At 42.0% G+C, this 11,255-nt stretch overlaps 1 protein-coding gene across 1 annotated transcript; it reads right to left on the bottom strand.

Annotated features, from left to right (window-relative positions):
- Positions 1-592: 592 nt before the first annotated feature.
- LOC127596279 (galactose-specific lectin nattectin-like) lies at positions 593-10,893 on the bottom strand. The gene is made up of 8 exons (XM_052058565.1): positions 10,851-10,893; positions 2,191-2,237; positions 2,015-2,071; positions 1,901-1,919; positions 1,731-1,816; positions 1,477-1,611; positions 1,017-1,128; positions 593-851 (listed from the first exon to the last, which is right to left on the bottom strand). The coding sequence occupies exons 1-8, from the start codon at positions 10,891-10,893 to the stop codon at positions 769-771; spliced, it is 582 nt and encodes a 193-aa protein (XP_051914525.1). The 3' UTR covers positions 593-768.
- Between the last annotated feature and the right edge of the window lie 362 nt (positions 10,894-11,255).

The following is an 11,255-nucleotide window of genomic DNA, read 5'->3' as shown; positions in this document are numbered from 1 at the left end:
TTTCACGAATTTCACACATTTCATTGTGTGTGTGTGTGTGTGTGTGTGTGTGTGTGTGTGTGTGTGTGTGTGTGTGTGCGTGCGTGTATGTAAATCTGCGCGTGTGTGTGAGTGTAGTTCATGTAAAAAAAAAAATTCTTATCAAATCCAACAATTTCTCCTTGGAGTGTTTAGATGAGAGGATGTCACAAATATAAGTAAACTGCGGGCTTGTGAAGCCTCTTTTGTTGTTCAGGGCTACACAAATGAACTTGACCTGTCACCTCTAATTTTGTCTTCATTTCTGAAGTATGGTTTGATAGCACAGTTGAAGGTTCAAGCGTGTTCATATGTTGCCGTCAATTACCAGTGAAGATATCGTGATCTAATGATAAAAATATATACAAGGGTTTCAACGATGTTATTTTAAAGAAAAAGACGTTTACAATAAGGACTGTGCAACATATTGCAGTGCACTTACATTGTGAAATAAAAAAAAAGACAAGAGGTAAAAAAAATGCTTATTGTTGAACTATCATTCTATAATCAAACAATAATGTTAAAAGTGAAGGGAGTGTGTGGGAGGGGGGCGGGGGATTAACACTCAAACATATTTAAATGCTCAGAAAAAATAAATTTATTGAAAAGAAAGGCTAGCCAATGGCGACAAACATTAACAAGCGAATGAACCTGTCTTGAACACCGAAGAATCCCACAGAAATCATCTCAAAAGTTAGCATGATTGAGAAAATGTCTTCTTTTTGAAGAGAAGAAGGGAAAGATGGCTGATTAATGGCAATCTTTTTCATCCACAGGTCTGATGCAGACAAATGGATTTAAGTCGGCGCACTCATCATCATCCCACAGTGAGTCTGCAAGAAAAAACACAAATGTTAAGTGCGCCACTTTCACGGACAACGTAACACGTACTTGTATGAAATATACGTCAGGATACCCTATTGCAATATGAAAAGACACTTTATGACACATCCAGATATACTCTATTCTCCTTCCAAAATGTACTTCAGCATACAAACCATCTGCTTCAATCTCTACACAGTCTTCATTTCCACCGTTGTTGTCAGGCTGGTTAGCGCCAAAGTTCCTGAAATTAACAACTTCGCCATCGGTCCATACGAAATCCCCTTCCTGTGTAAGAAAAAGGTGCATTTTAGACACCTAAAGACTGTGCTTGCAGTATGGAGCACGTGAGACAAACATTTGGTTCATTTTCACTTTTTGCTATACATGTTCGTCATGTGTTCACTGTAACCATTTAACACATGTCAACCTCTAGGTGAAGCTACAGGACAAGTTCCAGGGCACCAGGTTCTCCTCCCTTGAGGTCCTAAAACGACCATGACGACAACCATCTTCCTTGAACTTGCTGACAAGACTTAGTCTGAAACACGTGTTAATTTTCTACGTGGCAAAAATTCCTCTGGTTAAAACGGTGACTTGATCCGATCAGAACTGTTGTACTGGTCGGTTTCTCACCAGAATTGCATCATGGAGTCCAATCCAGGTGTCTACGACAGAACCAGCCCCCGCCCGAATCAGTTCAACAACCAGTGCGTGTTCTTTGGCGCTGTTGATCGAGACCAGGTTTCCGCCGAGAATGTTGCAGACACTCTGAAGGGAAAATAAAATGAGACCAGAAATGACCAGAATTCAAGACTCGCACGTAGCATCAATGGCATTTTAATTGCAGTACCCTGTGTACGAAAGTAATGTTTGGAAGTGTTCCATACCTCTGCATCTGAAAAGCTCCTAGGATCATTTTTGAAGCTGTAGCAGTACTTGTCCAGCTGAGTCCAGCCTTTCGGGCAATTATTTTCTGCAATGTATTTGTTGGGCATTAAATGGCTCTGTAGCAAGGTTAAAAGCAGAAGCAGGAGTTACAGTAAATATAGCCACCTACTGTCTGGGGGGGTCTGTCTCTGTGAAGATGATGAAGAAGAAAAGCACAATGTTGAGTTCAGAGAGCAAAACACAAAACTATCAAGAAGAGTCGCCGTGTCATATTTCAACTTACAGCTTGGCTCAGTGCAACGATCACACAAAGGACAACCAACAGGTGAAGACCAGCCATCTGAGCGATGATAGAATGGGTGGTTGAAAATCAGATTTACAATTGACCATGTGTAAGAATTTTTAAAAAATGCATGAGTGGTGGGGGGAAAAGTAGGATGTGCAATTGAGTAAGCTTACCTTTGCAGTGTGGATGCTTGAATCCCAAAATTGGCATACCAGTAAACCTTTTATACATTAAGTTGGAATGTTGTCCCCGCGTCAAAAGACATGTCAGACAAGTTCAGTTGAATGAAGTCATATGTCAGACAAGAAAATATATTTCCTCAATGAGGGGGAACTCAACCCGCACTTCTTGCACAGACGTCAGGTAACTGAACCAAGACAGCATCAGTTGCTCTAAAAGCAATATAATCAATGCGAAATATCTTCTTTTCCTTTCGACTTTTGCCTTCAGCGAATCAGTTGCCTCTCTCTAAGCCTGTCTTGTTCTCTCACACTAACTACCTTCATGTCCTCTTTCACTACATCCATAAACCTCCACTTTGGTCTTCTTCAGTTCAATATATCAAACATAATGGTTCATGAAATATAATATAGGAATTGTGGGCTTGTTTGAGCTGGTGAGTTCAATATGTGCACACAAAAATATTTGGCTCGCTTACAATTTCACACCCAAACACGAACCAATTAAACAGAAATATTCGAACATCTTTGACAAACTGGTCTTGGAACAAAGTGAGCCACTGGCAGTAAATGTTTCTTTAACATAAGTATGCAATTTAGTGTGAGGTATGGTTTGACAGCACAGGTGATAATTTGTGCGTAGGGTCGTCACTGCATTTGCATAATACAGTCATCCGCTCCCTGAGTCTATCAATCATGTATTGAGAACTTTTGACCGGTGAGAACCAAAGAACTTTGACAACTAGTAGTACTGTGCATTTGAGTTCAAGTCAATCCTGACGTTTCCAGACCGAGCAGCGTTAGGTGCAAATCTGCAAAAATGTGGTCATCTAATGTAACACAAAGATAGGAACCTCCTCTCAGGGATCTGTATTTCTGGGTGTGTGGAAAGTTCATAACAAGTCAACGTATTTAAACACTCAAATACAAAAGTAGACATCTTTTGTGTGTGTGTGTGTGTGTGTGTGTGTGTGTGTGTGTGTGAATTGATTAAACTATTTTCTTAATTTTATTTGTGAGTCAAGGTTAAAGCTAATATTTTGATTTGTTGGACTCTTACGTTAATATATACGGTATTAAGCAATTAATAAAGTACTGATGGACCTCTCATTTCGCTTGGCGATTGACAGAAACATGCCCTGCTCGTCTTGTGTTTGTTCGCGGGGCTGAATAAAAGCAGGGTTGCTTCTATTCACTATACAGTATATGGAAATGCTTTGTGCTTCCTGTACAGTAAGAATTAACCCCCCCCCCCCCAAAAAAAAAAAAGATAACTCACATTTATAGACAGGAGTAGGGCTCCAAATGACTTCTGGTTAAGAAAACCTTTATTAGTCTCGCAATGGAGAAATTCCAGATTCACAGCAGCAAAGTTATGAAAGGAAGTAGAACAACAAAAAAATAGGAGCTGCTGGAAAGGCAGCCACTCTCGCGGCGCCATTTTGAAGTCAAAATAACAAAAATAACAACACAACACATAGGACAGAGACAGTCGTGCAATCTTCACCACTTTTCTGCATACACTTTGTTGTCTGAAGCAGTTATAGATGAAAGAGGAGAGGATCAAAGTGTCCTTTCACCAGTGGATCAGAGACATCATGCTGAAAATGTGCACACGTCTGCTACAAGCAAAGGCAAGCCATGTGAAACTTCATAGCTTTTGGGCCTTTCAGGAATTAAAACAGTTGCGGGCAAACAGCAACATGCTCTCGCGACACATCGTAGATTGACAAATAAGTGTATGTGAATTATGACATTTATGTGATTAGTATGTTTGTGTTCGGGCAGGCACTGTATGATGTAGATACACCGATATATACTGCACTCAGTTTAAGAGAACGTGGGAACGCCATTTGTTGCGGCATAGAAGAGAAAATATTTCAATTCTGCTTCCTGCTAACCTAGCGGGGCAGGAGGATGATGTATTTTTTTAAAAAGGCCAGCCATAAGGTACAGTCACATGCTTAACTACATTCTGAACGCCGTCTCTTCACATGCGAGGCAATGAACAATCTCGAAAAATCTGAGGTGTATCACTACCTACACAGTAAGAAGTTGGTTGCGTTTTGTTAAAAGTGGTTGGACACAGTCTTATTTCCAGTAGCTTAAAACAAACGTAGGAGCCAGCCTAACCTATTACTACCCACTACACATTAACCGGATGACCAGGACGCTTAATGTCACAAAAACACAATTAATCATCAGTTTGTGTAAACATCTCCACTTAAATGTCAACGTCAGCAGCCGCAAATAGAACGATGTGCCCCGATAATTAGAATTTTATGAGCTTAAAATGTCTTGATTGTTATTCATTCACATGGGCGACAATGGCCGCATTGCATCACGTGACTGACGCGTTATGCTGCGTAGCACATCTGCCACATGTCTGAGACACAATGCACGCACACGACAGAAACTTTCTGACCTGGTTGACTTTAAAATCGCCCAATTAATGTACAAAGCACACAATAACCTGCTCTGCCAAAACATTCAGAAGTTTTTTGAAATTCGAGAAAGCAACTATGAATTAAGAGGTACCAATTTATTCAAAAAACTCAAAACAAGAACAAACATCAAGCAAAGAAGTGTATCTAGCAAAGGTGTTAATCTGTGGAATAATCTCGAAACGGACCTAAAAATGAGTAAATCGCTTGCTGAGTTCAAAAACAAATTCAAAAAAATAGTACAAACAACCTACACCAATCAGAGTTAAAATGATAAATTCTAAACATTAAATATAATGATAAATCAGAACTAAGTTGATAAATAGAGAAAGGTATTGCAATATCCATTATGAATACAAGAGAAAATTGACACAAGAGTGCCAGGGTGAGGATGTTTATAATCCCGATACAAACCAAAAGTTGTGAAAATATCACGGTTAAGGGTAAAGTATGAGCCTTATTGGAGACTTCTTATTACTTTTTCTTTTCTGATTGATATCAAAATGATTTAGTAGATATAAACACATAACGGGGTAGGACTAGATAAGTTTTTTTACTTCATCCTACTCCCTTGAACATAATAACTGTGTTGAATGAAGACTGATTTCTTTCTTTTACTTTTTTATCTACCTTATTTTCTGTCAAATTATTACTGTATATGTTTTATGTTCAATAAACAAACCAAACCAAACCAAACCAAAACCAAACGAAACTGTTGCTGCACGTAGACAGTTCAACGTACAGTTCACACTGTAGCGCATACCCGCTCTCGTGATTGGCCCGTTTAGTTACATGATTCCATGACATACTGAGCTTTCCCAGGTTATGCCTACTCGCCATAATGACAAGCAAGGCCAACCACCGGTGGTCATCTTGTGTTGGCCCTGCTAAGCGAAAATAACTTGAATACAGTGATTTCTTCATGGCGTAGTGACGTTATTTTCTGTCCCGACATTAAAAATTCCACACCGTCTGGTGTACGGTTGTACCCAAAAGCCTGAGAGACGCTCTAAATGCTGGGAAATGTGAACCCCTGTAAGTCATGAGTCATAGCACGGAGATAATATGCTCTGAATTGTCAATGCAAACAGTGAAGCTCGTTTTTGCGAGGTTCTCTTGACGTCATACGGGATCTTAGCATTAAACATGCACTGAAAAAAGGTTTTCAGTGAAAAACACAAAACAGAAGTTGTCAGTTTCACAGGCAATGCAAGATGGCTGCCCTCTATTTTCAGCCGCAAGAGGCGACTGGAAGAGCAACACGCAACATTCTCTCCTCCTCATCCTGTTAGCCAGTTCATAAGGTTCTTGTAGTCACAGATTCAACTTCTTCTGCTTGTTACTACAACCGCCAATGGGGCAACAAGTTCCCAAGCCAAGCAAGACATTTTTCAATGCAGAGGTGGCGTATTTTAGAAAATTGTGTAAAATAACTTTCACATAAAACACTCCGTGAAGTGAAACGTGCTATAACAAATGCAAACCTTTTTTCTTGTTTTTTTACCGAAAATGTAGTACAGGAAGTCGCGCACATAATCGTTTCTTCATGATTGCTCTCAGGAAGAAAGTGGGGATGTCTTCAATTGGTTGTGTGTTGTGAGGGAGGGAGCATGTCTTTCCTTTCAATTTCAGGGAGCACAACAGAGTTTTGATCCCACTTTGGTAAAGTCTTCCTTCGACATATGCTGAGATATGAATAGTTCCAAAGTTTTAATTTTTCTCATGAGGTATCTTATAGTTAGTGTAGTTGTGTTTGTTGGTTGAATTAGGATGGACCATTTGTGCATTTTTTTTCAATGGTGGTCGAAATTTAATGTGTTTGGAGAGCCAAGAAATTTGTATTGCATTGAACAGGATCAGGAATTACCCTTCTTTCCTTTTTAATTGCTTATGTATACGTGTAGTTAATATTTGGGTGAAGGTCAAAATTCAGAACGCTCAATAACATGTTCACATTTGTGTGTGGACTAACTGGCTCCCGCATGTGAGTAGGCCGATTCAATAAAACACGCGTTCATGTCACACACCACAGGAATGAAGCAGACGCTTTCCTCCTTGCTCATAAATGTGTTTGTGTACTGCGTCTCTGAGGTCCTTTACCTCTGCTTATGTATTTCCGGCAAGTTGTCTGCCAAACATAGGGTATTAAACAAATGTATATGCGTGGCTACATACATACCGTGTTATTTTTGCTGTCGATAAAGAAAATAATGCTGCAGAGAAATACATGTATCCAAGGTAGGCCCCCAACGACGAGGATGACACACTGACAAACTGCCCAATTTTCCACAATGCATTGCAATGGCGATCAATTATACACAGATTTCCACTATTCATTCATTCACGGTCTGGGACTTATTCAGTGTTGGGTTTCCGGAATGCTCCCGACAGAATTGGAGTCCCCACAAACGTAGGCACAGACAAGAGACTTGACAAAAATAAAGAAATATTTCTTTCCAAAAGAACGCTAGACCGACAAAAGTACAACGAAAGGACGCTGGTAACAAAGAAGCATTAAAAAGCGAAAACAAAAGAAAAATGGTTGCAAAAGGCAAGGAACGAGAAACACGTAAATGGCTTGTCAAACTCAAAGGACAAGGTTTCCAAGACGCGAGAATGTCAACCAAATTATGCCAAGAACTACTTACACGAAATGATACCAAGAAAAAAAAAACATGGCAAGAGGCTACGATGCACAATGTCAAGAACATCTAGAGAATTAAGCACTTGGAGACAAAGGTGTGAATAATCTCACAATGAGTTGATGGTGTGGCCTGGTTTGTCAAGCAGGCAGGTAATGAGGCCGGATTTGAGAGGTGTGACTCATGAGGTAATATCCCCTCGCCAGCTGGAGACTGAAACAAACAGCAAACAAGACAGGACCACGACATTCGGTACATATTTAAAATGGCTTTTTGTCACACATCTGGTGAGGAAGATCAGGGTCCTATGTGGTCCTTCATTCGCACCGGTATCAAAAACATCTTTTAAATTGCCAATCCTTGCACTCCACCATCAGTGGCTGTTAAAAAAATAGACACATAATGACAAATGAAATTATACGACAATGATCATCGTATTCAAGGGATTGCTATGCCTGGTTTCAAATATTGGGCTTTTGTCCAATTTTACATACAAACATGAACCATTTAAAAGAATACGTTCAATCGTCTTTGACAAACTTGTTTTGGTGCAAACCACTGGGTGTGAATGCTTCTATGGCTATGAGTGTGTTGCTGTCCCTGCATGTCTTATTTGCATACGGAGGATTGGACATGGTGGCCCGGTGGAAGAATGATTCGCACCCCTCACAACACGGAGGTCTGGCGTTATATTCTGGACTCCGGCCTTCCTGTGTGGAGTTTGCATGTTCTGCCCGTGCCTGCAAGGGTTTTCTAGACCAGACATACTCTGGTTTCTTTCCACATTCCAAAACATCCATGGTTGGTTAATTGAGCACTCTCTATTGTCCCTCGGTGTGACTGTGAGTATGAATGGTTGTTCGTCTATGTATCCCCTGAGATTTGCTGTGAACCAGCTCGGGGGGTATGCCGCCTACTGTCTGACGACAGCTGGGATTGGCTACCGCACACCTGCAACACTTGTGAGAATAAGCAGCTCGGATAATGGATGGATGGATGGATCTATGGATGTACATGGACACACAGTGCACTCCAGATTTATCAATGCCGTGTTTAGACATATTTCACCCAATGTTTTCTACTTGGCTCTCGACGAAGGCGGACGCTTTTTTGCTCTGCTCCTGCCCCCCACCCCCACCCCCCTTGCTCGCCAATCAGTCTATGTGCTGTCCTTGTGCTGTCTTTTCCTAGCCTCCGCCGTATTTTTTCATCCGAAAAAAACAAAACATGGAATTGGTTGGCTGGTCTCTTGATGCAATCGATAAGATTTTCTCGACGAGAAGAGCAGGCAGTGGGGAGCCTGCTTGCCCCTCGGGACATTTGCTGCTGGGCACACCCGAGATCCATGGAGGAAGCGGAGAATGGTGTGCCTGTCGATACTGCCCGTTAAGGAGGAGGAAGACATCTACATTATCGGCCTTCTGCTAGCAGGTATGCTGCAGTTTGGTGTTAGCAGTTTCCTGTTCTATCACAAAAATCCAACCGACGGGAGCGGCTTTATTGTAAGTGAAGATGCTGCCGGTCATTCTCGATGGTCTAGTGCGAATGTTCAACACTCAGACTCAAGCGGTGACTGAGCTCAACCGCAATTGCGGTTCTGGAGCGTCTCCGTACGATCGACAACAACATGGAAAAGTTGGAATCCAGTGAAGAGATACAGACCACGGACTCAAGGCTGTCTGAAATTGTTGGCAGCTATGCCTCCAAAACAAACAACTTTTGCTGTGGCCCGTACACGCATACACATACACAACGAGACAATCACACGCGCATACACATCCTTATCATGTCAAGATGGCGCCCGAGTAGGCAGCCGTCAGCAAGTGCTCTCATGAGCCTTGCTTTTTTTTGTTGTTCTTGTGTTTCTTTTGTCACTTTGTGTTTGTTGTTACGTCGTGTGGACTTGATGTGGACCTTTTTCAGCATTTTTTGGCCACGACATTCATCAAGGAGGAGACTCTGTGCTTGGTGGTTGCGCCTTCTCGGCAGCATGGGTATACCAGCACTGTTTTTGACTGGAGGAATGTCGGCGCCATTTGACTGTCGTTGCTGGACAGTCCCGGGGCGCTTGTGTCTTGCGCCTGTAATGGGCAGCATTTTTCACAGCCCCGCTTTGTTCAGCGGAGAGATCGGTGCTGTTGAACGGTCTGCGGCTGGATGGATGGAGGTCTTGGGGAGCCGACGATGAGAAGAAAGGAGCGTTGGCGTGGAGTGCCGATGCGGATTTGGAGCTGGGAGTCGCGGCTTGGAGTTTGAAGCGGATTACGTGGGACAGGAGAAGTGAACTAATCTCTTTTCGTCAATGGATGCTACAGCTTTGTGTTTGCTTTCAAAACTTAGCTTGTAGCAGACGTGTGCACATTTTCAGCATGACGTCTCTGATCCACTGGAGAAAGGACACTTTGATCCTCTCCTCTTTCATCTAGAACTGCTTCAGACAACAAAGTGTATGCAGAAAATTGGTGAAGATTGAACGACTGTCTGTGTCCTATGTGTTGTCTTGTTTTATTTTTGTTATTTTGACTTCAAAATGGCGCCGCGAGAGTGGCTGCCTTTCCAGCAGCTCCTATATTTTGTTGTTCTACTTCTTACTTTCATAACTTTGCTGCTGTGAATTGGGAATTTCTCCATTGTGAGACTAATAAAGGTTTTTCTTATCTTATCTTATCATCACCGCCTTCACCGTTCCTCTTCTTTTCCCCCGGAGGACTGTGCAGCTGGGCGGACGGGCCGCGTCGCCCCTCCCCCTGCCCCCTTCTCATTCATCCTCCCCCTCATTACATGTTATGTCTTGTGACTTGTTGTAACTGTCATATGCTTATTTATGTGCTAGGGTCTTTTTTTTTTATCCTGGAATTAAATTATCCTTAGAAGAGGATAGTTCGAGCGTGGGTTTTTTTCCCCTCTCCCTACCTTGTGGTTTCCTTTCTGAACTCTGACTGTAAATTTCCCCATTGCGGGACAAATAAAGGATATCTTAATCTTAATTAGGTCCAAAACAGATTTGGATGACTGATATTATGCGTTTGAGTTTCAGTGAACCACCCTTGATCATGTGATGCGCAGTCGTTGGGACCCTGCTGCGATAGGTGAAAATCCAACATAAGACCAGGGATGAGCAATTTAAAGGATGGAGGGGGGGCACAATTTTTCCATCAGTGCTACTGGGGAGCAGCATAGGGCCGCGCAGTTCCGAACGAGATGTAAAATACTCTTTGTTCATATGCCTGTTTTTTTTTTTAATCTTCATATCTTCATACTCACTTAAGGTTTCAAATGCATGTAGAAAAGATCAGCTGCCCAACTTCAATCTTCCATCACAACGGTCATTTGTCTAATTAATTAACTACCTCTGTCATCCAATGGTTAACACCGGTATGACATCTTTCAATGGCTCAGCATCAGTCAACAAATACAGCTTCATGAAGCACTTGCACTCATTTTTACTCCTGTAGATGGTGCTCTTTGTTTAAAGATAAAGACTAGTGCAATGGAAATACCTTAAATTTCCACTGAGAGTCTTATTCTTTTCCTTTCGGCTTTTCCCTTCAGGGGTCGCTACAGTTACCTCCATCTAACCCTGTTTTGTGCATCCTCTTCACTATCTTCATGTCCTCTTTCACTATATCGATAAACTCCCTCTTTGGTCTTCCTCTCGGCCTCCTGCCTGGCACTTCAAGACTCAGCATCCTTCTCCCAAGATATTCACTCTCTCTCCTCCGAACATGTCCAAACCATCTCAGTCAGGCCTCTCTGACTTTCTCTCCAAAACTTCTAACATGAATCGTCCCTTTGATGTACTCATTCCTGATCCTATCCAACCTGGTCACTCCCAAAGAGAACCTCAATATCTTCATCTCTGCTACCTCCAGCTCTGCCTCCCGTCTTTTCTTCAGTGGCACTGTCTCTAGTCCAAACAGCATGGCTGGTCTCACCACAGTTTTATACACCCTTCCTTTCATCTTAGCTGAAA

The sequence above is a fragment of the Hippocampus zosterae genome, chromosome 2, assembly GCF_025434085.1.
Source record: "Hippocampus zosterae strain Florida chromosome 2, ASM2543408v3, whole genome shotgun sequence".
NCBI classification, from domain to species: domain Eukaryota; kingdom Metazoa; phylum Chordata; class Actinopteri; order Syngnathiformes; family Syngnathidae; genus Hippocampus; species Hippocampus zosterae.
This window is presented reverse-complemented; position numbering and strand designations above follow the sequence as displayed.